Source organism: Cygnus olor, chromosome 8, assembly GCF_009769625.2.
Source record: "Cygnus olor isolate bCygOlo1 chromosome 8, bCygOlo1.pri.v2, whole genome shotgun sequence".
Lineage (NCBI taxonomy): Eukaryota > Metazoa > Chordata > Aves > Anseriformes > Anatidae > Cygnus > Cygnus olor.
Window position 1 is genome coordinate 22,517,026 of NC_049176.1, and position 27,751 is coordinate 22,544,776.

Consider the following 27,751-nt stretch of genomic DNA (forward strand, 5'->3'; position numbering starts at 1 on the left):
AGGAGCGGCGGCGGTGTGAGGGGAACCGGAGCGAGTTCGGGGAACGAGGAAAAGCGTACGATGAAACGGGGCTGAAAAGTATTTTTTTCAATCTGTTTTTAACCAAATCGGGGCAGCTCTGCCGAAGGAGAGCCTCAAAAAATTCCACGACACTCGTGCTTGTTCCTCTCCACGGAAATCTTTAGTAAAAGGCGAAAGATTTATACGATCTGAAGAGAAACCAGAGTATGACGCCTCCCTCCCTCCGGCCCGGCCCCAGCGCCGCCCGCCGCCTCCGAGCTCACGGCGCCGCCCCCCCGCCCGCTCCGGCCCCCCCCGGCCCCGCTCCCCCCATCCCCTCCCCGCCTCCCGGCCCCGTTCCCGGCCCCGAGCGGCCCCGCGGGAGCTGCGGGACCGAGACCGGAGCGGGCGGGAGCGGGCGGCGCCGCGCGGTGCACCGTGGGTATGCAAATGAGCGGGGCGTGGGGGCGGGGCCGCGAGTGCTGGGTACCGCCAGCGCGGCGCTGCCCGGGGGCGGTGCTGGGGCACCCTCCTCAGTGCCTGTGCTGGGGGCTGGGGCGAGGGACTGGGTGCACCGCGGTAAGGCACCAAGCTGGGGGGGGAAGTGTGAGAAAACTCTCAGTGATTTTCTTCAGGCAGGGCCTTCTGTGGAGATGTTTTATGCGTGGTTGCAACGGCGGGCGTCCTGCAAGGAGGTGCGCACAGTAAAAGTTTCCCATAACCTTATACTCCCCGTTACCTGACACCTGATTTCTCCCCTGTTTCCTCATGTGCTGAGCGCTACAGGTTCACAACCTACTCGACGCGCTTCTATACAACACATGTACAATTTTATTTGCCCAACCGTTAATTTCTCCTTTTCTTTTTTTTCCCTCTTCTCTCGTGACTAGAGGGCCCATGATTTTTGTTTTTACTGATTTCGCGCTGCTCATCCTGTTTACCTTATCTATCCTCCTCATTTTGGGACAGCAGGACCTCCCCCTTACCTGCTTAACGCACTCCCAACTGCTATGCCCTACGATCGCTTTTGAATACGTAAGGTTAGGGGAATTTTCCACTGCAAAACCACCTTCTATTGCAGAAACGCAGCTTTGCCTCTCACAGCAGCGTCGATCTGACGGAGGGTAGGAAGGCTTTGGGGGGAGGTGTTGGAGGGCAGGAAGGCCCTGCAGAGGGACCCGGGCAGGTCGGGTAGATGGGCAGAGGCCAAGGGGGTGGGGTTCAACATGGCTGGGTCGTGCCCTTGGGGCACAGCAACCGCATGCAGCGCTACAGGCTTGGGGAAGAGCGGCTGGAAGGGGGCGAGGAGGACCTGGGGGTGCTGGCTGACGCTCGCCCAACACCACCCTGCGGCGACCCCAGATGACTAAACAGCCTCGTGTGCATATGAGGCGGAATTCCTCTGTTTTTGACCAAATCGGGGCAGCTCTGCCGAAGCAGAGCCTCAAAAAATTCCACGACACTCGTGCTTGTTCCTCTCCACGGAAATCTTTAGTAAAAGGCGAAAGATTTATACGATCTGAAGAGAAACCAGAGTATGACGCACGCTTCCCCCCGGCCCGGCCCCAGCGCCGCCCGCCGCCCCCGAGCTCACGGCGCCGCCCCCCCGCCCGCTCCGGCCCCCCCCGGCCCCGCTCCCCCCCATCCCCTCCCCGCCTCCCGGCCCCGTTCCCGGCCCCGAGCGGTCCCGCGGGAGCTGCGGAAACGGGACCGGAGCGGGCGGGAGCGGTCGGCGCCGCGCGGTGCACCGTGGGTATGCAAATCAGCCCTCTGGCCTCCGCCGTCACCGCCGCCGCGTCGCCTAGCAACAGCACAGGGCCGCGGCGCGATGACGTCACTCCCTCTCGCGAGAGCTCGCTGCGCCAAACCGCCCCGTGAGCCTCCGCGCCGCCTCTTTGCGCCAGGGCCGCGCCATGGGTGAGTGGGGCCGCCGCCGGGCCCGGCCGCTATCCGCCGCCATCCGCCCGCCGCGCTGCCGCCGCCTGCCGCCATCCGTTCCGGGGGGCAGCCGGGGGTGCTGCCGGGCCCCGCTGACCGCCACTGGGGGCGGCTGCCGCAGCGCCGAGTGGCTGGCGGGGGGAGGAGGGGAGGGAGGCCGGGCCCAACATGGCGGCGGGGGGAGGCTGCTGTAGGGGGCCCTGCGGATGAAGGGGGGGGTGATGGGGGGGCTCCGTACCCAGGAGGCAGCGCCTTTTGGGGGCTCAGTTGGAGAAGGGAGGGTTGAGTGGGGGTGTACCCCATAGGGCCCGTCAGTCAGGTGGGGAGGGGATCCGCTCCTAAGGAGCTGCAAGATGCAGTGCGCAGCATAAGGTACGTGTCACAGGGGGCTTCGCAGCGTGAGGTGGGCCCTTCCCGTAGGGTCCTGTAAGCTAATTCATGAGGTGGCTTCCTGCAGAGGGCTGGGGTGGTCCCTGCAGAGCTGCTGGACGGCGGGAGGCTGCCTTCCTCTGATCTGCTGGGGGAGAGGAGGTCGAGGAGGCTCTGAGTTCCAATGATGAAGCATTTCTAACTGCTGCATAAGGCTGAGTGCACTGTGAGGATACCAACCTTGGAGAGCTGAGGACTCAGACCCTCGCCCAGCCATGGCCAGGTGGAATCCATGCCGTCTTCTGACCGCGCTGCTCTCCATTCAGGTATCTCCAGGGACAACTGGCATAAGCGTCGCAAGACTGGGGGCAAGAGGAAGCCCTACCACAAGAAGAGGAAGTATGAGTTGGGGCGGCCGCCGGCCAACACTAAGGTGGGTGGCTTGGGGAGGACAGTTAGTTATTTTTTAAAATTTGATTTGATGATTGTGTGCTTCTAGAGGCTTAAAAATACGTTGTTGTTTGTGAGCGATTAGATATCTGTCTCTGCTTTTATAAAGGATGGCGTTTTTCTTTATGCCTGTGGGAGGGAGCGGTAGGTTTTTGCAGTAAGAGGCAATTGGAGTGATGAAATTCTCACCTTAGGCGGATGCAACGGACCGTTTTGGTCACTTTCCGCATCTGCCGATGCTGGGGTTTGTCATAGTTACACTGACCACATTGCCTTCGGTTCAGAGTTTGGCTGGGCTCCTGTGTGCGTGCCGCGCAGCACGCCAGCGCCAACCTCACTGGGGTTTGTTTCCGATGTAGATCGGTCCGCGCCGGATTCACACAGTGAGGGTTCGTGGCGGCAACAAGAAATACCGTGCCCTTCGCCTGGACGTCGGCAACTTCTCCTGGGGATCCGAATGTAAGTACGTTATAACCCTGGTGTGTTCAAAAACCTTCCACACGCGTTGATCTCCGGTACAGCTACGGAGTAGAGGGGCGATGCAGAGCTTTCTAGGCTGATTTCGGACACGCTGAACTTGGCAGAAGTGGATCTGAGGCTGACTGCGTGGTGATGATAACTTTGACCTTATGTGGCCTTAGGAGACTTGAACGTCTGCTGGGCTCACAGTGATTGGAGTGTCATAGTTACCCTGAGTGACACGCTCGTATCGCCTGCCTGCCGGGCTTTGGGGGGCTGCAGAGGGGGGAAAACGCAAAATACCTGCAGGTTAGGTCTTCACAAATGCAACTCACGTGCTGCCCAGTTTATTGATGAACATCTGCTGAGAGTTAGGTAGTCCTGTCCAAGAGAGAAGGCTGAGGATTTTTCAGCAAAAGAGCGGCCCGTGGCCATGTTACATGAGCACACGCTTTTTAATTCCTCCCGCTTAGCTAAGCAGAAGCGGGCAGCACAGAAATGAGAGGGCAGCCTGCAGTAATCCCACTGAACGGGGTGGGTTTTGTTCTAGGAATTACAAAACAAAAACCATTCGGCTTGAGCTCAGGCCCAGTCACTGTTACCCTGTGTGACGATAAAGCCAGCAGTAAGGGTTTCAGCGAGCGGCGTGGCACGAGGCAGAAGGCACGAGCTTTCTTCTCACTGACAACAGCGTTGTCCCAGCTGGAAGAGTGCTGTCATTCGTAGGCAATAGCAGAGAAGTGCAGGGACTGAGCGCACGTTGCGGAACAAGTGTGAGGTACACGAGTAAAGAAAAGAAAACCCCTCTTGCACCCGGCCTTTGCGTGCAGCGAGGGCTGTGTCTGCAGGGTTGGCAACTGCTAAACGCTCAAATCTAGTAGCTGATACCGGATGCTTCAGGTGGGCCGTGAAGGGTGAAAACATCAGCGTCCTCTCTGTTTGCTCATCACCCCTCGTCCTGTGGAAGTGGTTTCTGTTAGGTGTTGCGGAGCAACCCTGTTCAACAAGGCTTACTCCAGTAATTCTAGGAACTATATTCGGGATTGAGCCCTGTGTGCGGTGTTAGTTGGCATCTGCTGAGGTATCCTCAGGCCCAGAAATGTAGCTTTCAACATCATTCAGTCATCTTAGAGATGAGTTTCAGCAAGGCCGCAGTTTTTCATCTAGGTTGAATCTTTTCCCCAGGTACAGGCTTCTGTCCTGGCAGCAGAAAGTTGGACTGATGAAAACTAGCTGCATCGTTCAGTTCAATTTAAGTCAGTGCCTGGGAAGCTGGAGGACTGATCGGGTGACGAGTGAGGTGATTTTAGGGTACGTGTGGGATGCTGCGGACTGTGTCCTCAGTTGTCTGATCCCTGGGGGTTTGAATTCGTACTCTTCTTTTGAAAGGCTGCACCCGCAAGACCAGGATCATCGATGTTGTCTACAATGCTTCCAACAACGAGCTGGTGCGGACAAAGACCCTGGTGAAGAACTGCATCGTTCTCGTCGACAGCACCCCGTACCGGCAGTGGTATGAAGCCCACTATGCCTTGCCCCTTGGACGCAAGAAGGGTGCCAAACTGGTACGCGTGGGACTGGGTGGGTTCTTCACGGCTGGGGGTCGCTGCGGCTCCTGGGGAGAGGAGAGGCCGCCCTGCTGGAGGCGGCTAGTCGTGAGATCGGCTGGGTGCCTGTCAGCGATAGCATCGGCCACGCAGGCTGCCTTCCCAGCAGGAGTCGGGCTCTGTTCAGGAGCACGGAGTCGTCTCCGAGGCATTGCACAGGGGCCTGCCTGTAGATGTCTTCTGATGATGATACTTCTGTCCGGTTCTGCTGCTGAAGGAAGGGCGATGACGCTTTGTGATGCTGAGGAGGGCTTTGCGGGCAGGCCCTTGTGCTGGGGCAGCGCTGTCCTCTGATGAGAAGCTCGTGGATTGATGACTAAACTTTGCTTAAAGCATCTTCATCCAGGCTCATCGCCTCTAATTTTAAGATCCAAACCCCAGATTAAGTTATTTAAACACCTGTGTGTAGCATTCAGCTTGGGGTTGTCTCCTTGCCTTACAAAATAAAGCACTTGCGAGCTGATCACCGTGAAGTTCAGAAGCGTGGGGAGAGCTCGTAACCTGTTTGCCAGGACTTGTGCCGCGCCCAAGCGCTCTCATGTCTGGAGAAGAGACATGTGCTCACTTTTTTTGGAGGAGGGGTAATTCATTAGGGAAAGCTTTGCAGCTACGTCTGTCTAGAGCGTGTTTCCTGGGGGCGCTGTGCTGCGTTGTCATCGGTGACTCCAGTCAGCGGTGCTGGGTTTGTTGGCCTCACAAGTGAAAAGCAGCACCCGGTTCTGTTAGGTTGAGGCGTTTGTAGCTGTGGAAGATGTGACTTGGGAAACACAAAACAGTGCTGGGTTCTCTTTGATGCTAGTGGGGACCTGCTCTTGCAGGAGGTGGCTGTCTGCTTAACCGTGCCTTCGCTTAACGCTAACCTCGTTTTTACCTACGGTCTTGTTTTAGACTCCTGAAGAGGAGGAAATTTTGAACAAGAAGCGCTCAAAGAAGATCCAGAAAAAATACGATGAGCGAAAGAAGAATGCCAAGATAGCAAGCATCCTCGAGGAGCAGTTCCAGCAGGGAAAGCTGCTCGGTGAGTCCTGGGGGGCCGTGGTGTGGGTGGGTGTAAGGGAGTCAGGGCGTAAGCAGGTTCCAGAGCAGGTACCCTTCTTGTTCTTGGGACCATTTCCCTACAAGCTGTGATAAAGCTAACTGAGATGAAAGCAGTGGGGGTGTTTTCCCGATCTATTTGCGCAAGCGTCCTCTGAGCGTAGGGGAACTCTTCTTTTACCTTCTCTGGGGATAGCCCAGGCCTGGCGGGAACAGGAGATCTGTTTCTGTCGCTTGAATTGCTTCGTGTCCCAGCTAGCAGTCGGTCATTCCTGGTTGGCGTTTGAAATAAATGGTGGGACGTGAGACTTGCAAATGAGCAGGCGCCTATGGGCGTACTGCGTGTCAGAAACAGCCCGGCCGCGCACACAGACAGCTACCGCCAGTTTCAGGGTCTGGTGTGAATAGTTCCGTGTTTCGAAGTCTTCTGGTGATGAGACCTTTGTCCAGTTCTGCTACTGAATTTGAGCGATGACAGTTTGGAGATCTGAAGAGGACTTCATTATGGGCGCAGCCCAGCAGAGCGGGTTCAAGAGCAAGGTCTCTTGGGGGAGGAATTAAGGCAGCACACAAGCTGGTGTCTGTTACCGAGCCTTGCTCGTTCATGCTTCTGCAGGGACTGCAGGCGGCGTTTCCTGCCGCGTGTACGTACCGGGGTAGCGAATTTATTTAATTAAACCGAGTGACTTCTCCTTGCAGCTTGCATTGCCTCCAGACCTGGACAGTGTGGCCGAGCTGATGGCTATGTGTTGGAAGGCAAGGAATTAGAGTTCTACCTGAGGAAGATCAAGGCCAGAAAAGGCAAATGAAAACAAACTGTTCACCTGAGAGAACCAATAAACAAAACCTATAACGAATGGGTAGCGTGCTTATTTGTCTCTGCAGGGCGGAGGGGGCTTGTGTAGCTCCCCCAAAATGTGAAAGCAAGAAGGATCTGCTGGAATCCACGGGGTGCTTTTGTGTCTTCGGGCAAACCGTGACCCTGCTCGCTCCTGACTAAACCGTCTCACGGGGCGCTGGGACGGTGACTTGGTGGACCAGACGGGCGTGGAAAAGGCTGCAGGAGGAAGGTGCGGGTGCCCACCCCCGTTGGAGTTCTGCCGTTCCGGGAGCTGACGGGGTTCCCCGTGCACGCTCACCTCGGGGTCCCCTGCCTTGTCTCGAAGCTGCTGAATGCGGCTGCACTGCTAAGTGACTGGCTGGTCTCTCCCTGACCTCCCTGGTCTCATCCCAGTGCAAGAGAAATCCCTTCTAGCAGAAGGGCCGGGCTCTCCTCGTGGCCTGCCCCTTTCGAAAGCTGGGGACAAGTTCCAGCTTTCTGCCCTGTCACTTGCGGGATTGGAAAACTGCTGAACAGTACGAACCTTTCCAGATGTTTTGGGGCATTCGATGATGAACAACTTGAAATAAATAAATGTGGCGTCTAGTTCTGGAGTGCGTGCCTGCCAGGTGCGTGCCCCCCCTACCCAACCTCACATCTGCCCTGGTGGGAGCGCGGCACCGCTGCCTCGGCCCGGCGCTGTGCCTGCAGGGTGGGACCAGGCGCTCCTGGAGTCTCGAGGTGGGACCTGGCCGGGGCGTGACGTTTGCACAAGCGCGTTCCTTCTCCATAGCGATCTCGGGTAAACTTTCCCTGCTTTCTAGCAACGCCTATTTCCAGAGAGGCAGGGCGGACGCGATAAAGGGCGTTTGGGAGGGATGTGTCACGGCTGCTTCCTCCCGGTTTGTTTCTCTCTGCTCGCCCTCTGCGGAGAGCAAACAGGATTCAGGGTGTTCCTGGGGGACTTTGTACGGAGGGAGAAACCGAGACAATTGCCGTGTTGGGGTAAGGGCAGGGGCTGTAAACCCCTGACGAGCAGGATTATGCCTAATTCATCAGTGCGCGCTGCTTGTAAATTGCATTGGTGTCATTGCTCCGAAACGCGGCAGCCAAGGGCAACGGCCCGTGGGAACGAAGCCGGCACTGCCACCGTGCCGTAGGTGTGACATGGGAATGGGACGGGGTGGCACCTGGCCAGGGGCGTGTGCGCCCTTTTGCTTTACAGCATCTGGCTCTGTTGCTGGGTCTAACACCCCGCGACAGTCCCCGGCGTCAGTCCAGGGGATGGAATCCACCCTCTTTGCACCGCCAAGAACGAACCTGAAAGCTGGAGCTGGCAGCAGCTTTATTGACGCCGAGGGGCCATCAGCACGGCGCCGAATGCCGTTGTCCTGTCCCTTGCTCGGTGTCTGGGCTGTCCCCTGTCCCCTCTGTTGGCCCTTGGTAGCAGGGAGTGAGCGTGGCCGTACCAGTGAGTGGCATCGCCACACACACGAGCTGAATCCTGCAATTTTGGGGCTAACAGCTGGCTTTGAATGCTGCGTGCCCAACCCCAAAACCACCGGGACCTCCCCACCAACCTGGCGCAGGGCTGGCTGGAGAAAAACCATGCAGGGGGGCACGAGGGGGTGTCTGGGGACAGGGTCGGGGTTGCCATCGGGGCACCCTCAGGGCTCCCAGCCCCCCGGCCGCTCAGCCCCGATGCTCTCGCTGGACGGAGCCTTCACCAGGACCAGCGGCAGCTCCTTCCTCCGCATTTCGGAGGCCTTCGGCGACCGGGGTCCCCCCAGGGGACCACCCCGCATGGGGGGCTCGCTGCCCCGGCTCTCCTCATCCTCCGTCTCCTCCTCCTCGATGCGATCCACCGCCTCGGGGTCCTCGGGGCGGCCAGGGTGCGGGGAGGGGAAGGCTCCGTCCCCCCGGGGACGCCGCAGGTGGGGGGTGGCTCGGCCGCCCCGGCTGAAATTTTTGATGCTGATGGCGGGGGAGGCGGCGGCGAGGAAGCGGCCGAGCAGGGGCGTCTGGATGCGCGGCATGCTCGGCGAGACCTCCACCGGCTGGCTCTGCTCCGCGTCCTCGCACATGCTGGGGGAGCACGGCAGGGCGATGGGGACGGCCACGCGTCCCCAAGGTCCCCCTGACGGGTTGGGGACACCCAGCCCTGCACGGGGCCATGCCGGGACGGTGGCACCCAGGGCACAGAGTGCAGGCAGGGACACCCCCCCCCCGCCAAGTCTCCAGCTGGGGCTCCCGGCTGCGTCGTGCCGTGCACTCACCGCATGTCGAAGGTGGAGCCCAGGAAGGAGGGCTTCAGGGTCTCGGCGGCGGTGGCCATGGTGTAGGGGGGCTGAGCCGTGGACTCGTTCCAGTACTTGTCCTTGGCGGCTGGCGGCAGGTTCTGGTACATGTCATCCACCGAGAGCAGGGACACCTGGGGACGGGGGATGAGGACCCGGTGTCTGCAGGTCCTGCTGCCAGCACCAGCCTTGCAGGGGTTGGAAGGAGCCAGGGAGGCTCCGGGTGCATCCCCTGGCTGCATTTGGGGTTTTCCTCTTTTAAATGCCTTCCTGGGTGGTGGGGACGAGCAGCGGTGCCAGGCTGCTGAGTGTCCCTTGGGGGAGGATGCTGACCCTGCCAGGGGGAGCAGATACACGGGTGGACAGGGGACGGAGGGACAAGGTGCAGCCCTGCACCTAGATGGGAATCTCTTTTGGACAAAGACCAGGAGCAGGGCTGAGGGGGGACAGTCCCCATTGCCACGTTGCGGGGACGTCCCGATGCCCACCCAACACAACACCCCACCTGCAGATTCCTGTCTATCAGCTTGTTGGTCTCGAAGTCATCGTCGTCTTCCCCGAACGGGTTAATGATCTGCTCGGCAACCTGCGGAGGGAGGGGGCAGGTGACACGGGGTCGGGGACAGGGACACCCTCCTGGGACACCCTCCTGGGACACCTTCCCATCGGGCCACCCACGGGGCACCTGAAACGGGCAGTGCCCTGCAGTGAGCAGCCTCCATCCCCCTGGTGCCCCGCCGTGACACGTCCCCGAGGGCCACCAGCCGTGACGTGGCCGGTGCCGAGCCCTGGGCCAGGGACCCCCGGGCACCCCCCCGGCCGTGTCTCACCTTCAGCCAGCCGGCGTAGAAGAAGAACTGCAGGAGGGTGGAGAGGGGCACGTACATGTCCAGATCCCCCTCCTGCCCCGGCTCCAGCGGCTCCAGGAACTGCCGCCCGATGAGGCAGAAGGCGAAGAAGGAGTACACGGCGATGGTGACCACCTGCGGGGAGCACGGGGACAGCGGTGGCAGCGAGGGGGGACGTGAGGCTGCCAGAGGCTTTGCTGCTCGATGACGCTCTCAGGTGCTCCAGGCTAAAGCCCGAAGCCCACCCGAGGGGCGATCCCCCCCCCGTGCCACGCTCCCCATCCACCCCGTGCTCCTGCGCATCGCTGGGCGCCGGCGGCACCGGGCGCACGGTGGGAACAAATCGCTTTTACCGGGGGTCCGGTCACCCACCTGCGTGTACACCAGCGGGATGCTGATCCAGTCGTAGTGGAACAGCATGCTGCACTTGGCCCGGTACGCGTTCAGCTCCTGGCAGGGAGGACAAGGACGGGTTTTGCCCGGGTCTCCCCCCCCCCCCGCCCCCCGCGGTGCCGTGCCCCCCGCGCGCCCGGCACCACTCACGTCCATCAGCAGGCGCAGGGCCACGTCGTCGCGGATGCGGCCGTCCCGCCTGGCCTGCGCCGCCAGGTTGGTGAACCACACGCAGGGCACCCAGTACTTGTTGAAGTCCGAGTGCAGGCTCTCGAACTTCTTGCGCTCGTCCTGCGTCATGAAGCCTGCGGCGGTGGGGGGGGGGGGGGGTGGCGAGCAGCAGGGGCTCAGCGCCGCAGACCCCCGGTGGTGGGGCAAAGGGAGTTTTTGGGGACCCTCCCCAGGAGGAACGTGGGGTTTTCCAGGGTCTGGGGGGGGGGCAGAGGGGCCATGGGTTTCCTTAGGGACACATGCAGTGTCCATGCGAGGAAATAACCCCTCCACATCGGGGCAGGATGCCGCCTCACGTGTGGGTCAGGGATGCTTGCAAGGGGACCCAGGGGCTCCCCACTGCCACCCCTTAGCCCACCCCGGGGTGACGGGGACACTGCTGAGCTTCCCAGCTCTCTCGCCCCATATTTCAAGCTGTTCCCCCCCCAGGCTTTGCCCCCCCTCACCCGCTTCCACCACGTGGTCCATGGTGGGGAAGCGCTTGAGCACCCTGGTGCTGACGGAGCGCAGGATGAGGACGGCCGAGAGGTTGGCGTAGCGGATGAGGGTGCGCCGCAGGATCCGACCCCTCTCGTCCTTGCCGTGGACGTTGCTGGAGATGATGCACATGAGCTGGTCGGGCAGGGGGATGCTGGTGTACTGCGCCCACCACCGGTTCACGATCAGGGTGACGTAAAAACCTGTGCGGAGACGGCGCAGGGGGCTCTGAGAGGTGACGAGCCCACGCCCGGGGGACCTGCCGGCTCTCCAGGGGTGACAGGTCGGGGGATAAAGAGCACGTTGTCCTTCCCCTTGGACTGCTCTCCCCAGGGATGGAGGTGGGGACATCCCCGGCTCTTCCCTGGCTCTGGAAAAGGGCCAGGGAGCTGTGCTCGGTGGCTTTGGGAGCTGAGTGCCATCCGGCCCCAGGCAACGGGGCAATTTTGGCATGGGGGCAGGATGGGGCATCCCCATGCCGCGGGGGAGCAGGAGAGGGACCCGTACCTAGGACGAAGGACATGGGGATGAGGTCCGTGGAGCGGTTGCAGTACTGAGCCACTTTGGTGTAGAGACGCTTCTGCTCCTCGGTCAGCAGCCGCCTGCAGCAGGCACGCATTGGGGTCAGAGGCGAGCTGCCTCAGACCCCCCTCCCCCCCAAAAAAGCCATCCCCTGGGTCCCCTTCTCCTTGTGGGGTCCCAGTCGCTCCGCTACTCACCGGTAGACGACGCTGAGCAGCGCGTACAGCACCACGAAGACGATGAACTCCTTGTACAGCAGCTTGTAGATGCTGCCCTTCCAGCGGAAGAGCAGCTTGGAGAAGCCCCCGAAACGGGAGTCGGCGACTTTGAGCGTGTAGGAGACGGTCATGGTGGCACGGATGATGATCTCACTGCTGGGGGAGAAGCGGGGTACACGCTGCCGGCCGGGACGTGTGCTCGCTGCCACGCCAAGCACCGGTGCCCATGGGCCGGCTCGCCCCACGCCCTCCCCACGCTGCTCTGCACGTCCCTAGCAGCACCCGGTGCCTTCCCCCCTAAATACCCCGGTGTGAACCCGTCGGCCGAGCCCTCCACGTGATGGATTGGAGCTGTCACGGGCAGGGAACAGGGAATTACGGGACGGTCACACCTCCCTGCCACCGGAGATTTCGGTGGGAGCTGCTGGCGTCGGACCTGGGGATGCACAGGAGCCAGCGGGGTGGTTTGGGCCGTTCCCCTTGGCGGGCTGAATTTAGGCTCCATGAGGAGGAGGGGAAAGGATGGGGGTTGTCACCGCTCCTGGCAGCCCTGGGAATGTGACCCCGGGGTGAGCTGGCTCGGGGGGGCTGCGGGGTGTTTCTGGGGTGCCCGTGGGTAACGCGCCCCTCGCTGCCACGTCCTGGGGCCAGCCCCGGCCTGCCTGCTCGTGCTCTGCGGCAGTTCCCGGTCCCTCTGTGTCCCCAGGGGGGCTGGGGGACAGCACGAGCTGCAGGGTGGGCAGCAGAGCTGGGGCACGCCGGGGTCCCCTGGGTGTCCCTTGGCTGCAGCACCTGGCGGGGGTGGTGGAGGCTTGGGGACGTCTGGCACGGGGCCACTTTCTCAGGGAGGGAGCTGGGAGGGCGAATGTCCCAGCGGGACGTGAACCAGTGGGAAACATCCGTGAGGAGCAGCGCGACATGCAGCGAAACCACCCTGTCCTCATCCCCAACCCGTGCTGGTGCTTGCACCCTCCAGCCCAAGGCAGCCCGAGGCAGGAGCGAGCACCACCACCACGGGCTGCGAGGCTGCGCCGGGCAGGAAACGTCGCTTCCTTTGCCGGCCATAGCGCCGCGTCCCGCCCTGCCCGGCTCCCTTCCTGCCGGGCACGGGGCCCGGCACAGCCTGCCACGGCTCCGACCCACGGAGCTGGGGGCTTCCAGCTTGGGAAATGCCCTCGGCGCATCCCCCGATGCCCCTGGTCCATCTCCTGCTGGAGAAAGCGGCGTGGGTATGGGGCACGAGGCTGTCTGCACCCCTGCAGGCACCCATGGGCGGATGCGACCCACGGGGCTCTGCAGGGAGATAATTTACAGCACCCCCAGCCCGTCCTGCCCTGGCTGGTGAGCACGGTGCCCGCGGCAGGCTGGCAGCTTCCTTCATGGGCTGTAAATCACGGGCTGCAGCTCGCTCAGCCCCGAGGGCCGGCACCCACCGCCCCCAGCCCAGCAGAGACGGGGCGCAGCCGCAGTGCCAAAGGTAAAATGATTTATTTCGCATCAGGAGCTGGCTCCTGCAGGGCCGGGCAGCACATCGGGGAGGGAAGGCTGCAAAGGGCACCCCTCTGCTCCGGTGGCACCCTATGGACGCCCTGCAAACAAAAGCCTTTTGCTGAGCAGGGCCCGGCACGAGCAAGGCCATCCATGCCCAGTCCTTGCACACGCGTGTGCACAAGCACTCGTGTGAACAGGACACATGAAACGTGCTGGGGGAGCAGGCAGGGCCACTCCAGGCTCCCCTTTGCAGCAAGACCCCGCCAATCCCGCGCAGGACCCCACACGCAGACCACGTTTCTCGTCCCCAGACCCTGATACATGCAGGCTGGGGGCAGCGGGTCCGTGCCTCGTACCAGCTGGCTGCAGAGGGGACAGAGCCCTGGTCAGCGGCCCTGGCACGCACGCTGTTGTCACCTGGCCCTAAAAACCATACGGGAGAGCCCTCACCTCCTCTCCACGTCCTTCCTGGGTGCCTGCGTCCCCAAAACCCTCGTGCAGAGAAACCCCCGGTGCCCAGAGCCGCTCGCAGCCCTGCCCAGCCGCAGCACGTGGCAAGCGAGGGGTGCACACGGGAGTGCAGGGGAAGGGGGGGGAAATTTGGGGGTACACGTTCACAAACAGCCAGTGCAAGCCACAGCAGGGCGGCTCGCGGCCTCTCCCAGCCACGGCCACCTCCTGTTGCCCCCCGAGTCCCGTATCCCGTCCCCCCTTCAGTGCAGGTCGATGTTCTCATACTCCAGGTTGTCCGAGTCCTCCAGCTCGATGCCGGGCACCAGGTTGTAGTAGTTGGTCGCCTGGTTCATGTAGATCTTCTCCCGGTCGGCCGAGTCCTTCAGGACGTCGCTCACGCTCACCGTGTCCCCCTCTGCCCCGCTGCCCCCCAGCTCCTCCACCCCAGCTCCCGGGGCTCCCCGCTGGGTGCCCGGCCCCGCGCCCCGCTGCCCGTCGTGGGGCCGCACGTGGGATCCCACCCGGATCTCCACCTCCTCGTACAGGTCCCTGCTGCTCTCCAGAGGGTCCTGGGAGGGCTGGAGCAGCGCCGGCCCCCCCAGCAGCACCTTCTTCTCCTTCTCGGAGGGGGCAGCGGGCAGCTCGTAGGGGACGTAGCGGTGGGGTTCGGGGGGCACCGGCGCGCTGCCCCTCTCCGTGGTGGCTGGGTGGCTGCCCCCCAGGCTGTAGTTGGTTTTCCTCTTCCTCCTGCAGAAGCAGCAGGCGATGCTGGCGAGGAGGAGGAGGGGGGGCAGGCAGATGAAGAGGGCGGTGAGGCTGTGCGAGCGGCACAGCTCGTCCCGGGGGATGCTGCGGAGCTCGGCGCCGCGGTGCCGCTCCGGCGTGTGGCAGGTGAGCCCGGCGGCCAGGCCGGGCCGGCCCTGCAGGGCGCTGAGCAGGGCGCAGCTGCAGTCCCAGCTGTTGTTGGACACCTGGAGCCGGAGCAGGGACGGCTGCAGGAGGCTGCTGGGGAGGGAAGTCAGGGCGTTATAGCCCAGGTAGACCTCCTGCACCCGAGTTGATGCTTTCAGGAAGGATTTGGGAAGCTCCCGGAGCTGGTTCCTGTCCAGGTAGAGGATCTTCAAGTTCGGGGCATCTTCCAGAAAGCCCCCCGGGAGGCTTTCCAGCTGGTTGTGGCTTAAGTGCAAGACCTCCAGGGCGGGGGGGACGCCCTGCGCGTTGCTGATGGCCGCGATGCCGCAGTGCGAGAGGTCGAGCTCCCGCAGCCCCCGCACCCCCACCAGAGCCCCCCAGTCCAGCAGGGTGACGTTGGAGCTGCTGAAGTTGAGGCAGCAGCTCTCGGCGAGCGGAGCAGCCCGGAAAGCCTCGAAGTCCAGGGGCTCGGTGCAGTTGCAGCTCTCCGGTGCCGGGTCCTGGGCGAGGCTGGCGGCGAGCAGGAGGCACAGGGACAGGGTCTGCAGCGCGGTGCCTGCGGGACAGCCGGGGAGATGGGCACCCCGCTGCGGCCCCAACACCCAGCACCCCACAGCCGGGGGCTTCTCCCCCCACCCCTACCCCAGTAACGCCCCGATAACGCCCCCGGTCCCTCCGCTCGCCCCGCACTTGGTCCCCGCACCCCGGGGATGCCACCCCCGGGGCCGTCCCGCTGTTCCCCCCGGGGTTTCGCCCGTGTCCCCCCCGGGTTTTTCCTCGTGTCCCCCCCCCGCCCCATCCCCGTCCCCCCGCCGCTCACCTGCCGCCGCCCGCCCCATGCTCCCCGGGGCCGCTCCGCGCTCCCCCCGCAGCCGCCGCCGCCGCCGCCCGGCTCCGCCTCGCTGCCGGGGGGGCCCCGCCGGAACCCGGCCGCCCCGGGGCCCGCCTCGCCCCGCACCTCCGGCCCCCGCCCCGAGCTCGGCCCCCCCCGCCCCGATCCCTCGCCGGGCCCCCGCCCGCCCCGCTGTGCCCCCGAAAAGCAGGGCACCCCCCACACCCCGAACCCGGGCACCCCTCCCTAACCTTCCCCTCTCCATCCGCCAAAGCCCAGAGCCCCCTCCAACCCCCCCAGCTCCCAGCCCCCCCAACAAGCCCCCAGCCCCCCCGAGCCCCTCGACCCCAGCATCAGCCCCCCCAAACCATGGCAGAGGGGCTGGGCCGGGGTCTGCCCCATTCCCTGCTCTCCTGAGGGGGGGAGAGGTCCCAGCCCCCTGCTCCCCACCTGGGGGGGCGCGATGTGCCCCCCAGCCCCGCTGGGACGAGGATGCGGGGTGGACATGGTGGTGGGACGGGGACCAAAGGGGCCACAACGGGGCCAGCCGCCCTCTCCAGCATGGCCGGGCCCCTTCTGACTTCCTTCCACCCCACACCCGGCTGGGGAAGAGGACACAGCACCACGACCTACAGGGAAAGCAGCGCTGGAGAGAGGAGCTGCGTTTCCACGCCCCAAAAACACGGCCATGGGCTCACGGCGGTGTGCAACGTGCCCCGAGGAGCCAGGTAAACTGAGGCACGCGGCGGGGGAGCGGCGGCTTGGCAACGCTCAGCAAGGTGACAACAGCGGGGCTGGGATCCGGTGGCCGCCCTCCTGCCCAGCTCAGGCTGCCTCCCACACCCCCAAATCCAAGTGCTGCCTTAACCCGGAGGGATGGGGATCCTTTTATCTCTCCCTCCAGGCGGCTCTGCCTGGATTTGCAGCTTCCCCTCGGCACTTCCCCAGCCGGTGCTGCCGCTTCCTTCCCCGGCTCCGTCGCCCTCCCCTCCTCCTCGGCATCTTTTGCAGGGTGAGAGCGCTGAGCCAGGGGGAAAACCCCACTCCTGAGAGGTTCGGGGCTGTCCCCCCCTCCCAGGCAGCTCTCCTGTCCCAGGGCCCTTTCTGTGCTCTTCCTGCACGGGTGCTGCCTGCACCCTACAGCAGCTGCCGAGAGAGCCGGGTTTGGCTTCCCTGCTCCTGCTGCCGCTGAGCAGCACCGGGGGGGTCACGGAGGGAACAGGCTGGGTCTGAATTTCGTGGAGGGGACAGGTCCCACAGCCTCTCCGGGCTTCTGCAGCACTTCACCACTCTCGAGGGGAAAAAAAACATTTCCTAACGTCTAGGTGGAATTTTCCTCGATGCAACTTGCAGCGGGTGCCTGTCCTCGTTCCGCTGGGCACCTCCCCAAAGAGGTGGCTCCGTTCTCATTGCAGCTCCCTTCTCCTCGTAGCTCCCTTCTCCTTGCAGCTCCTTTCTCCTTGCAGCTCCCTTCTCCTTGCAGCTTCCTTCTCCTCGTACCTCCAACCCGATAGGCGCAGGCAGCAGTGGGATCACCCCAGAGCCTCCCCTTCTGCAGGCTCGGCAGGCTGCTGACATTAAACCGCGCTCTCCTCCTACCCGCCCGAGCTTGGTGCGTGGGCCAACGCCCGTCTGCGATGCTCTGATGCTCTCGTGCATCACGGCAGGGCTGAGCAGCAGGTGGGGGGGAGCAGCTCCCGGGCTCCATCCCTCTCGGTGAGGTGCCCCAGCCCCGGGGGGGGGGACGTGGGCACCCACCCGAGCCCAGCCCGAGCCAGGAGCCAGCAGCGAGCAGCAGAGCTGGTGGCTCCCAGCAGGAGGCCCCAGGACAAGCCCCCGCAGGTTGTCCCGCTGCCCCCAGCACCTCCCTGGGGCCTCCCTGCACCCTCGGGTGCCTCCACCCCCGCGCTGCTTCCAGAAGCTGACTCAGCTCTGCCCGGGGAGCCCCGAGCCGGGGCCTCCGTCGGAAAGGCAGAGGTGCACCGTGACGCCACCCGTGCCCAGGGGAGCCCTGGGGCCCTGGTGGAAACCGGCAGCTTTCCCCGAAGGGGGAACCCGGGTGTGCTGCCGGGCAGAGTGTTTGCACACACTTCCTCCGCGAAAGGTTGAAAGCCAAGAGGGAAGTAAACAGAGCCGGATCCTTTCATCTCTCCCTCCGGGCAGGTTTGTTCAGTTCTCATCTCGGAGGACGAGAGTGGGTTTGCTGCGAAATGTGGGGCCGGTTGGCCAGGGGTGCTCACGCAAAACCCTCGGCGTGTTCAGGAGCACATCGAGCGTCAGTGAGCAGAGCTCCGAGCTGCCTCGGGGGAGCGGAGGGGAAATTGGCACAGAGCGAGGGACTTGCACATGGTCCTGCTACCCTGAAGGGCAGCAGGATCTGCTTTCGAGGGGCTTTTGCGCCGCTGCTGATCCGGGAGAGCGGGGTGCCATGGTTCTCTGGCCAGTCCTGCTGCCCTACATCCACCCATCCGCGGCCTATTTTGGGTGACACTGAGACGTGTCTTCCCCGTGGCCATTAGAGAGCAGCACTGCGGTGGCACAGCGCCCTACAGACACCACTGTACCCTACGGACACCACTGCACATCGGGGCCAGCACGGCCAGACCCAGCAAAGCGTGGCACAAAGGCACAGACCCAGGGGACAGCGTGGCCAGGCAGCCCACCTGCATCTTCCACTGCCCCCCCCATGTCCCCAGTGCCCCACCTGGGGTGGGCTGGGACCCCACTGGGACAGAATGGGGGCTTTGGGGGGGGCGCCTGGCTGCATCCAGGGTAGGTGTGTGGGGGTCAGGGTCTGCAGCATACAGGTGGGCTTCAAAATCCCCCCTAGATGTGCGTGGGGAGGGGGGTCTGCGGGTCTCGGGAGAGGCGGAAGGGAGTTGAGGAGGGGTCTCTGCGTGCCCGTGGGGGTCTTTGAGTCTCTCGGGGGGGGGGGGATCCCTGTGTCTATGGGGGTCGTGTGCCTAGAGGGGAGCCTGTCCATGGGGGTCTCTGGGCCTGGGGGGGGGGCACATCTGTGGCGGGTGTGAATCTACCGACCCCCGCGCGTAGGGGCAGGGCTGGCTCCTTCCCCCAGACCTCTGCAGAAAGGTGACAGCGGCCGGCTGCCCTCACACGACCCCCCCCACCACCACCACCTCCCCCCTCCCCTCCCCTCCCCCACCCCCCTTTTCCGTGCTGCTGCGCCTTTAAGAGCGCGGCGGGGCCGCCCGGAGGGGGGGCGTGGCCCCGCGGGTGACGTCAGCGCGCCCATTGATAAAACCGGCGGGATCCCCGGCGCGCCAGCGCCAAGTTGGGGGGCGGCGGCGGGGCCACGTGCGCGGGGCCGCCGGTGGCGGAGGAGCCGCAGCAGCAGCAGCACCGGGGCCGGACCGGGGCCGTGCCCGCAGCCGCCATGGAGCACGCCGGCCTTTTTCCCCCGTTCCCCGCCGCCACCACCGCCCGCCTGCCCGCCCAGCCCGCGCCCTCCCCGCCGCCGCCGCCCAACCGGGCAGCCGAGACCACCCGGCTCATCACCGACCCGCTCTCCGGTCGCTCCTACTGCAAGGGCCGCCTGCTCGGGAAGGTACCGGGGGACAACGGGGGGCGGCAGCGGGATGCGCGGGGAGCCCCCTGCTCCCGTAGGGGTGGGAGCCGGGAGGGGGCTGGGGGCCTTGCTGATGCCCCCCTCGACCCCCCCCCCCCCCCGCGCCCCTTGTACCGGGCCGGGAGCCGTGAATCAGCCGGGCTGGCTCCCGGCCCCGCCGCCTTATCGGAGGCGCGATCGGTTTCGGGGCGCCCCGCGGGGTGTGCGTGGGCCGGCGGCTGCCCCGGTTCCCAGGGGTGCCGGCCCGGCCGCTCGGGCTGCGGCACACGCAACTTTTCCTCCCGCTGCGAGCGCTGTGTAGGAGGAGGCTGCTTGTTCCCAGCCCGGCCCGGGCGGGCTCGGCAGCTGAGTGTGCAGATTCGAGGCTGACATCACGGCAGGAAAAACCTGTCTCCATCGCGTGCTGCCTTTCGGTGGCCTCCGGTCCCCCTGCCCTGCGCAGGGCTTTCCGGGCGATCTGTCATCTGGAAAGATGCCCGAGTCCAGTAGTGGTGGGAGGAAAAATGCCCGGGAGGCTTTACAAGAACTGGGTGAAGAAAATCCCGGCTCGAGAGCATCGTGGTTCAGATCTCAGTGGGCGACGCAGCAGCCGGCGGCGTGTGACGCTCCCTGGGCTGCGCTGTGAGGAGCCGGCAGGGGCGGAGAGCTGTCTGTCACCGTCCCCAACCACCTCTTTTCCCCTTGCAGGGCGGCTTTGCACGATGCTACGAAATGACAGACCTCTCCAGCAACAAAACCTACGCTGTGAAGGTCATTCCTCACAGCCGGGTGGCTAAACCCCACCAGCGGGAGAAGGTAGGTGCTGGGGGAGCTTATGGGGGGTGCCGGGGTTCCAGCGGGCACCCTGCGCTCACCCGTGGCCTCTGCATCCTTTCAGATCACCAACGAGATCGAGCTGCACCGCGACTTGCACCACAAGCACATCGTCAAGTTCTCCCACCACTTTGAGGACGCGGAGAACATCTACATCTTCCTGGAGCACTGCAGCCGGAAGGTGAGGGCTCCGTGTCCCCGAGCGGAGCAGTGGACGCTTTGTCCGAGGTGCTGGTCTTGCATGGTGCTGGGGACGCCGTGGGTTTCAAGTCCTCCATAAGCAGCCTGCTCGTGCTGGCAGCCCGTAGCCCCCAGCGCCACCACCAAAAGCCCAGTGGCTCCCTTGGTTGTGCTGAGCAGGGAGCCTGCTGAGCTCCTGGCTGTGGCAGGACAATTGTTTGTGCAACTCCTGGAAGAACTGGCTCTGACCCTGCCGGCCCCTTGCTTAGTCAGCACGGCTGCCTGCCCTCCCTGCCTGCCCTCACCGAGCTGCCTTCTCTCCCTCTGCAGTCGCTGGCCCACATCTGGAAGGCCCGCCATACCCTGCTGGAGCCTGAAGTGCGCTATTACCTCAAACAAATCATCTCCGGCTTGAAATACCTTCACCTCAAGGGCATCCTGCACCGGGACCTCAAGCTGGGTGAGTGTCATGTTTGGGGACGGAGCCACGCGGGGAGCAGCGAGCTGAAGGGACGGGGGGGTGACGTGTCACCGTCGTCTTGCAGGCAACTTCTTCATCAACGAAAACATGGAGCTGAAAGTGGGGGACTTCGGTCTAGCTGCTTGCCAGGACGCCTCTGACCAGAAGAAAAAGTAAGTCTGAGCTTCCCTTTATCTCCTTGTAGTAATTCCTGCCCCAGCTGCAGGTGAGGAGAGGGGGCTGGGGGCTTTGTGGCTCCCCCAGGAGCGTGCCTGCAGCCCTCGGGGAGAACAATGCGCTCACTATGGCTATTGTGCCCGGCCGGGTGTGCAGGCTGGGACACAAAGGCTCCGTTCCCGGCTGTGTCTAGGACGAACTCTTCCCGACAGCTCGCCACGAGCAGCTGCTGCTGCCCCCCGGGAGCTGGGGGGGGTTCCTTGTGGATGGAGAGAGCCTGTGGGGCTCAAATTAGGGAGGGGAACAGGCTGCGGGCTGAATCACAGGCACGGAGAGGTGTGGGGGGATGCAAAGCAGGCTCTGAGCTGGCTGTCTGCCCCGCAGGACAATCTGTGGGACCCCCAACTACCTGGCCCCTGAAGTGCTGCTGCGGCAGGGCCACGGCCCGGAGTCGGACGTGTGGTCGCTGGGCTGCGTCATGTAAGTGCACGGAGTGGGGTGGGGGCTGCGGGGGGCCCCATGGGGAAGTCCCATTGTGCTTTCTCTAAATGGCATGCTGAAGGGCAGGGGGAGGGGGGCAGTGAGCGGCCGGATCCTGCTGAGAGGTGCCCCCAGGCACCCCGGGGTGCTGCAAGCAGCAGGCCCTGGTGTCACACTGTGCTCTGCCTCAAAGCTCAACCACCCCACAAGTGTGATAAACAATGGAAAATGTCGGTGGCTGGCGGCTTGTTTGCACGGGGAGCGATCGCTTCGGTGACTCGAGCCTTCGCCGGCCGCTGTCGCAAGCTTCCTGCGTGGCTTTCTGCTGTGGGGCAGGGCCGTGGGGCAGGGCCACGGGGCTGCTGCCTCCTGCCAGCACTGTCCCGGTCCCCGGGACTCCTCACCTGCTGCTCTCGGCAGTCGCGAGGAGGAAGCGTGGCCGGATGTGAGCGCAGCCTGCCGGGCTGGAAGCGGTGCTCCCAGCCAGGTGTGGCCGGCCCAACGCCACCAGCTTCCTCGCTCTAAGTGCTGCTGAGTCACGAACCCGGCGGGGATGTGACCGTGGCACGTGCGTCCCCTCCCAGGTACACCCTGCTGTGTGGGAACCCTCCCTTTGAGACCTCGGACCTCAAGGAGACCTACAGGTGCATCAAGCAGGTGGAGTACACCCTGCCTGCCTTCCTCTCCCTGCCTGCCAAGCACCTCATCGCCGGCATCCTCAGGCGCAACCCCCAGGACCGCCTCACGCTCGAGGAGATCTTGGACCATGAGTTCTTCAAGGTGAGCGGGCAGGAGTCCTGCCTCGACCCTTAGCAGCGTGGGATGAGGCTTTTGGGGTCACGCAGGGCGCTGTCCTTGCCTGCGGAGGGACCGAGGGATCCGGTGTGCTCCCTGCTGCCCTGTCCCCACAGCACGGGCTGCTTCCCATGCCGCTGATCCCCAAATACCCGAATGCCAGGCCCGGAGCCAAGGCCTGACGGAAATGCAAGCTGGCTGTCAGGAGGGCTGCGAGTGACTGCGGTCAGCCTGGGAAGCACGTGGGTGGTGGAAACCAAACCTCTGCCTTCACCCCTCCGCAGGGCTACACGCCGGAGAAGCTCCCTCCCAGCAGCTGCGTGATGGCTCCGGAGCTGAGCCCCCCCAACCCAGCAAAGAGTCTCTTTGCTAAAGTCACCAAGACGCTCTTTGGGAAGAAAAAACCCAAGGGTGAGTCCACGCGCTTGCATGGGAACCTCCTGGTGACCCTTTCTCCGGGGAGAAGTGGGTCCTGTTTCCTGGAGAACACTGCTGGGGGGTCCCCGTGTCCCCTGCTTGGGGCCAGCACTCGCTGCCTTGTCCCTGCCCTTCCGCTGCTGGTGGCTGGCATGGGCGTGCGCCTGGGGAGCGGATGCTGCCCCGTAACCCTCGGGGACAGTTCCTCTTGGAAACCCTGTGCTGCTGCCTGAGAACTGGGAAGTGAAAGCGGGAGGCAGCCGCCTGCCACCCCGAGCTGGGCCTGCTGGGAGGGGTGGCCCCGTGTCCCCATCCCCTGTGCTCACGGCTTGCTGCCTCCCCCAGCCAAGAAGGGCCCTTCGGAGGACAAGGACGACATCTCCAAGCTGGTCACTGGGCTGATGAAGACCTCGATCTGCCGGCAGATAAGCTACAAGACGGTGGAAGGGAATGAGGTGAGAGTAGCACCGAGTCCACGCGCACCCCTCCTGGGGGGGGGGGGGGGGGGGGGGCAGCATGCAGGATGGTGCTGACATTGTGTCCCACCCCAGGCCACCCCCGGGTCCTGCCGCAGCACCGGCTCCAGCCCCGTGGAGACGCTGGTGGAGGAGACCTCTCACAAGTCCGTGTCCCCGTCCATCCGGGGGACGATGGCCAGCAGCTGCGAGGGTGAGCAACGCCTGCCGGGGCCACCCCACCTGCCCCGAGCTTCCTGCCTTGCCCTGGCTGATAGCGGGGCCGGCTGACTCACGGCCTGTCATCTTCCCTCCGCAGCCTTTGAAGACTGCATCACCGCCTCTGCCATCATCGAGTCGGCCGTCCGGCTCCTGCGGACCTGCCTCTCCTGCATGCCCCCAGGTAAACCAGCTGGGCTGCCTCAGGAGGGTGTAAAGGCATGGGTGCTGCTTTGGGAACCCCAAATGGAACCCCAAATACCGCCGGACCCCGCAGCAGGGAGCTGAGCAGGGGGTGCCTGCTCTGCTCACCCCCTTTCCTTCTCCACCAGCGGACAGAAACCCAGCTTCCCTGGCCCGGCACGAGCAGTTTGTCTGGGTGAGCAAGTGGGTGGACTACTCCAACAAGTACGGCTTCGGCTACCAGCTCTCCAACCGCAGCATCGGGGTCCTCTTCAACAACGGCACGCACATGGCGCTCTCCCCCAACCACAAGTGAGCGGTGGGGAAGGGGCTGGCGTCCTTGGGACAGCCCCACGGGTGGGGGAAAAGGGGCGAGGGGAGGCTGTGCGGGGGGCGGTTTTGTGCTGGGTGGTGGCCCTGAGCTCACGGTGTGCCCCCTGCCAGGACGGTGCATTACAACCAGACCAACAGCAAGCACTTCGCCTTCCCCGTGTCCGCCGTCCCCGAGCAGCTGCAGGGGCAGATGAGCGTGCTGCGCTACTTCGCGTCCTACATGGAGCAGCACCTCATGAAGGTAGGTGCTGGGACCGTGGCTGGGTTGGTCACTGGGATGTGGTTTGACCCTGTCACCTGGGTGGCACTCCCTGGTCGCAGGCTGTGGCCGGGTGGAGCCCCTGGGGCTGTCCCCTGCTAGCAGGGCACTGCTGACCGGTGTGGGACCAGGGGCTTACGCAGACCTTTCTCCCCGAGGGAGGTGACTTGCCGAGCATAGACGACCTTGGGCAGCCAGCCCTGCTCCTCCTGCAGTGGGTGAAGACGGACCAGGCCTTGCTTATGCTCTTCAGCAGTGGCACCCTCCAGGTATGTGTAGGGTGCTGTGCAGATGCCACTTTGGGAAGCCACCAGGGGTCTCGTGACCCGGGTTAGTCCTTGCCCACCATGGTCCAAATGCAAAGACCAGCTGTGGGTGCTGGGTGCTGCTCTGGTGCCACAGCTGCTGGTGGCAGCCCCTCCAGTCCCCTGGGAGGCGGGCACCTTGTTGGATCGGTGCGTTCCTGCCGTGGGGATGCTCCCGGGCAGGTTGGGGAGGAGGAACGGGTTGAGGCAGGAAGCCCGGCTCCATCCCCGCTCCTGCTGCGCTGCGGGAGGCTAAGCCAAGCCCCACCTGTCTCCTAGGTGAACTTCTACAATGACCACACCAAGGTGATCATCAGCAAGCCTGACCACTCCTGCCTTGTCACCTACATCAACCGGGAGCGTAACTCCTACACCTACAAGCTGGGCAGCATCCAGGAGCTGGGCTGCTCGCCGGAGCTCCAGCAGCGCCTCCGATACATCCTCAAGCTCCTCCAGGAGCGGGCCGATGCCTAGCGTGGTGCTTTGGAGAGACCTTCTCTGGACGTAGAGGTCTCTTCTTGCCTTCCCGTGGGATGGGAGGTGCTTTGTGGTGCTCAGCTGGACTCCGGACCTCAGCGGCTACCCGCTGAACACATGTGGCTGTGATTATGGCAGCAGGTCTGCACACCCGTGCTGCTCCCTGGCTGTGGGCAATCGCTGCCTTTTCCCCTCTGCATGGCCGTGAGCTCGAGGCTTGGTGCTGTGGGGTGGAGAAGGCCCCCCCCCAGGGGGACGGACAGGGGTGTGGGGCGCTGCGTGGGCTGGCTCGTGCTGCTCCACAACTGCTACACTAAGGGGGGGCCAAGCTGGGCCCCGGCTGCTCCTGAATTGTGACTTGTCTGGTACAACTTGAGGTTTGGTAGAGGGCAGGGGGAAGGGTTCTGTGGGCTTGCCTGGAAAAGCCCCTGTGTGGCTGTGACCTAGGGCAGGTTTCTTGTTTCGAGGCAGTCTCTGCCAGGTTGGGACTATTTATGCATCTTATTTATATGGAATTATTTATTTTCTCTTGGTCTGTCCATGTGCAGCTCCCCTGTCCCTGACTTACCTCAATAAAACTTTATTTGTGTAAGGGCAAGCTGTGTCCGCTGTGTTTGGAGCTGGGTCTGGGGTCACAAAGTGGAGCAGAGCAATCCCCATCTTCATCCCTGCTTTGGGGCTGCTTCTGGTGACGTTGGGGTCATGGGTGTGATGGGGATAAGGAGAGGGAGCTGGTGGGGGACCTGGGTGCCTTAGGCAGACCCTAAAGATATTAAGGACAAGAGCCAGGATGGGTGTAAGTGCCTCATCTTGTACATCTGTGCCTCTGGGGCTGGCAGGAGGAGGATTTGCATCCTGCTGATAGCTGCAGAGCCCTGGAGCTGCCTCAGCCTCTCCTTGCTGCTGCCAAACCCATCCCCTGGTGTCACACTCAGCTGCTCCGGGGCTTGTGCTGGGGGAAGCAGGGGCTGTGACTCCTGCCCGAGGGACAGGGCTGTGGGGTGCCCTGCACTGCCCTGTGTCATGGGATGTGAGCTGGGCGCGCAGCCAGGCAAGAGGAGGGACTTCAGCCTGCTCTGCAGGCTTGCTTTGAACAAGCTCCCTCACCTCCTGCCCTGCCTGGGAGCAGCCTGGGCTGTGGGAAAGGGGCTGGACTGCTCCGTGTCCTCCAGGGCACAGCCCCAGGCTGCTGGGCTGCTGCCTGCTCCCAGCCTTCAGGGAAATGCAGCTTTTTGGGTTGGATTTCTTGCAGCTTGGGACTTCTTGCAAGCTGCTGAAGTGTGTGCATCAAGCAGGGGCACTGTGGGCCATCCCCTTGGCTCCCCATGTGCACCACAGCTCATCCACCCAGGGCTGGTGCAAATCCCTTTATTTCCACCTGCTCTCCCCCTCCAGGGCTGGCTGAGGGGAGGCAGCTGCTACTCAAAATAGAGCCCGTGCACTGTGGCCACAGCGAAAAGGGAGGTGTTGGAGAAGGTGGCCGAGGCAAAGCTGTCGCTCTCGGGGTCCCAGAGTGCCCGGCTGGCCACCAGCAGGCTCTGCTGGCCGTGCTGGCCCAGCAGCACATGGCACACCAGCTTGTAGCGGGGCGGCACCACCTCCTTTGCCCGGCACCGCAGCAGCTCGGCCAGGCTGTGCACCAGCGGGGCGCTGCCCTGGGGGCTGTAGGATGTGCCCCCTAGGACCCCGGCCAGGACCCTCTCCAGCACCCGCTGCACCTGCCCCGCGTTGAACCCGCAGCCTTTGTCCGGCCGCATCCTGTAGGTGTTTTCCAGGCGGATCTCGGGGATGGGCTGGAAAAGGGGGAGCCCCGAGAAGCTCACGCGGCTGTGGAGCATCCAGGGGCCGATGGAGGGGCGCTTGCCCCCCGGGGCTGCCCCCAGCGAGCTGCGGCGGCTGGCCAGGGGTGCCGGGAGGGTGCTGAGGATGGAGCTGCGGCGGGAGAGCAGCTGTGGTGCTTTGCCCTCCTCCGTGCTCCGTGCTGGGGCTGTGGGATTGGAGCCTCGGCGGGCGGTCCGGGGCAGAGGGGCTTCGGTGCCATCCACGGCCGTCACCTGGGTGGACGGGGCCAGCTCTGGAGCTGGCTGCTCGGCCATATGGGTAGGCTGGAGGGGAGAGGTGGCTCTGAGCACTTCTCTGGGACCCCAGTCCATCTGGGGCTGACCCGTTGCACCTACACGTGCCATCCCGCTGCCCTCCTCCCTGCACCCTGTCCCACCTGTGCCCCCAGCCCTGCTCCCTGCATGACCCAGCTCCAGCCACCGTGCCCATGGCTGCCCAGCACCGACCTCTTCCCCTTGGTCCCCTGGGTCCAAGCGCGGTGAGCTCCTGGAGCGTGAAGTGTTGCTACGTGACACTGCAACTCCCCATCCACGGCTCTGTAACTCTTTGTTTCCCGGTCCCTGCGCAGCCCCGTTGTCCTCTTTTGCCCCCAGCTCCTGAGAGCCGTGCCAGCTGCAGCCTGGGCCACAGCCAGCTTGGGGACGGCAGCTCTGGGCATGTCCCCTACGACCTCAGCATCTCCTGGCAGCCCCGAAAATGCTTTCTGGGTGTCAAAAGCAAAGGAAAAGCTTGCAACCCTGCTTTGCACCCCAGCTGTGAGCTGCACAAAGGCTTGATCACCCCCCCAAAATAAACCCATATCTTTTGGGTACCTATCCCCCTGCAATGCCTTTCCTAGGGCACCCCTACGGGATGGTGGGCACCCATGGAGCACAGCCTGGTGCTGGGGGAGTTGAGCCCCAAAATGTGCTGGGGGGTCCCTGCTGCTGTGATGCCCCAAATCGGGGCAGGTCTGGCCGGGACCCCCGCCCCAAGCAGGGTTTTCTCCCCGCCGTCGGAGCCCAGCCCAGCTGGTACATCCCAGCCACCCCATCAATGCGCCTTTGTCTGGCCATGCTGCGATCTATTTGGGGAAAGTGGAGCCAGCCTTTGTGTTCCTATCTGCCGCGGAGGTATTTATAGCCTGCTGCCGGCTCGCGCTGCCAAGCACGCTGGCAGCTGGACTCCGCTCCCTCGGGTGCTGCCGCCTCCCCCCACCATCGCTGGCAAGGAAAACTGGGCCCCTCCAGGGGCACCCCACCATGTCCCCTCACCCCTGGGACTTGAGAGGAAGGGGAACAGGCATCCCCCATCACGTCACTTCTGGGTTTGGGCAAGGCAGGGTGTGCTTTCACTCCGCCTGTGCTCGCCACTATCCTAAACAAACCCACAAAACACAGATCCTTGGCGTGAAGCATGGCCGAGGGTGGGCTTCCCCG

At 63.9% G+C, this 27,751-nt stretch overlaps 5 protein-coding genes and 7 non-coding genes across 12 annotated transcripts; 7 read left to right on the forward strand and 5 right to left on the reverse strand.

Annotated features, from left to right (window-relative positions):
• Nucleotides 1-114: 114 nt before the first annotated feature.
• LOC121074435 lies at nt 115-229 on the reverse strand. Its single transcript, XR_005822336.1, has one exon. It is a non-coding gene; the product is annotated as a U5 spliceosomal RNA (small nuclear RNA).
• Nucleotides 230-1,424: 1,195 nt separating this feature from the next.
• On the reverse strand, nt 1,425-1,539 carry LOC121074434. Its single transcript, XR_005822335.1, has one exon. It is a non-coding gene; the product is annotated as a U5 spliceosomal RNA (small nuclear RNA).
• Nucleotides 1,540-1,795: 256 nt separating this feature from the next.
• RPS8 (ribosomal protein S8) lies at nt 1,796-6,711 on the forward strand. Its single transcript, XM_040565704.1, has 6 exons — nt 1,796-1,917; nt 2,634-2,740; nt 3,117-3,216; nt 4,606-4,781; nt 5,712-5,841; nt 6,558-6,711. The coding sequence occupies exons 1-6, from the start codon at nt 1,914-1,916 to the stop codon at nt 6,665-6,667; spliced, it is 627 nt and encodes a 208-aa protein (XP_040421638.1). The 5' UTR covers nt 1,796-1,913; the 3' UTR covers nt 6,668-6,711.
• LOC121074417 lies at nt 2,483-2,567 on the forward strand. The gene has a single exon (XR_005822317.1). It is a non-coding gene; the product is annotated as a small nucleolar RNA SNORD55/SNORD39 (small nucleolar RNA).
• LOC121074420 lies at nt 2,924-3,027 on the forward strand. Its single transcript, XR_005822320.1, has one exon. It is a non-coding gene; the product is annotated as a small nucleolar RNA SNORD46 (small nucleolar RNA).
• Nucleotides 5,001-5,073, forward strand: LOC121074419. The gene has a single exon (XR_005822319.1). It is a non-coding gene; the product is annotated as a small nucleolar RNA SNORD38 (small nucleolar RNA).
• On the forward strand, nt 6,283-6,354 carry LOC121074418. The gene has a single exon (XR_005822318.1). It is a non-coding gene; the product is annotated as a small nucleolar RNA SNORD38 (small nucleolar RNA).
• A 141-nt stretch (nt 6,712-6,852) lies between the features above and the next one.
• BEST4 (bestrophin 4) lies at nt 6,853-11,795 on the reverse strand. The gene is made up of 9 exons (XM_040565703.1): nt 11,644-11,795; nt 11,432-11,526; nt 10,894-11,127; nt 10,367-10,521; nt 10,196-10,273; nt 9,806-9,958; nt 9,481-9,561; nt 8,955-9,109; nt 6,853-8,763 (listed from the first exon to the last, which is right to left on the reverse strand). The coding sequence occupies exons 1-9, from the start codon at nt 11,793-11,795 to the stop codon at nt 8,346-8,348; spliced, it is 1,521 nt and encodes a 506-aa protein (XP_040421637.1). The 3' UTR covers nt 6,853-8,345.
• LOC121074431 lies at nt 7,038-7,167 on the forward strand. Its single transcript, XR_005822331.1, has one exon. It is a non-coding gene; the product is annotated as a small nucleolar RNA SNORA35 (small nucleolar RNA).
• A 1,341-nt stretch (nt 11,796-13,136) lies between the features above and the next one.
• LOC121073852 lies at nt 13,137-15,396 on the reverse strand. Its single transcript, XM_040565288.1, has 2 exons — nt 15,341-15,396; nt 13,137-15,076 (listed from the first exon to the last, which is right to left on the reverse strand). Exons 1-2 carry the CDS (start codon nt 15,357-15,359, stop codon nt 13,869-13,871), a joined length of 1,227 nt encoding a protein of 408 aa, XP_040421222.1. The 5' UTR covers nt 15,360-15,396; the 3' UTR covers nt 13,137-13,868.
• Nucleotides 15,397-18,631: 3,235 nt separating this feature from the next.
• Nucleotides 18,632-25,089, forward strand: PLK3 (polo like kinase 3). The gene is made up of 15 exons (XM_040565289.1): nt 18,632-18,917; nt 19,626-19,733; nt 19,816-19,932; nt 20,262-20,391; nt 20,477-20,564; nt 20,953-21,048; nt 21,633-21,828; nt 22,128-22,254; nt 22,606-22,715; nt 22,812-22,929; nt 23,035-23,118; nt 23,267-23,429; nt 23,562-23,691; nt 23,868-23,978; nt 24,294-25,089. The coding sequence occupies exons 1-15, from the start codon at nt 18,747-18,749 to the stop codon at nt 24,486-24,488; spliced, it is 1,944 nt and encodes a 647-aa protein (XP_040421223.1). The 5' UTR covers nt 18,632-18,746; the 3' UTR covers nt 24,489-25,089.
• Nucleotides 25,090-25,656: 567 nt separating this feature from the next.
• DYNLT4 (dynein light chain Tctex-type 4) lies at nt 25,657-27,676 on the reverse strand. The gene is made up of 2 exons (XM_040565291.1): nt 26,780-27,676; nt 25,657-26,596 (listed from the first exon to the last, which is right to left on the reverse strand). The coding sequence occupies exon 2, from the start codon at nt 26,585-26,587 to the stop codon at nt 25,910-25,912; it is 678 nt and encodes a 225-aa protein (XP_040421225.1). The 5' UTR covers nt 26,588-26,596; nt 26,780-27,676; the 3' UTR covers nt 25,657-25,909.
• Between the last annotated feature and the right edge of the window lie 75 nt (nt 27,677-27,751).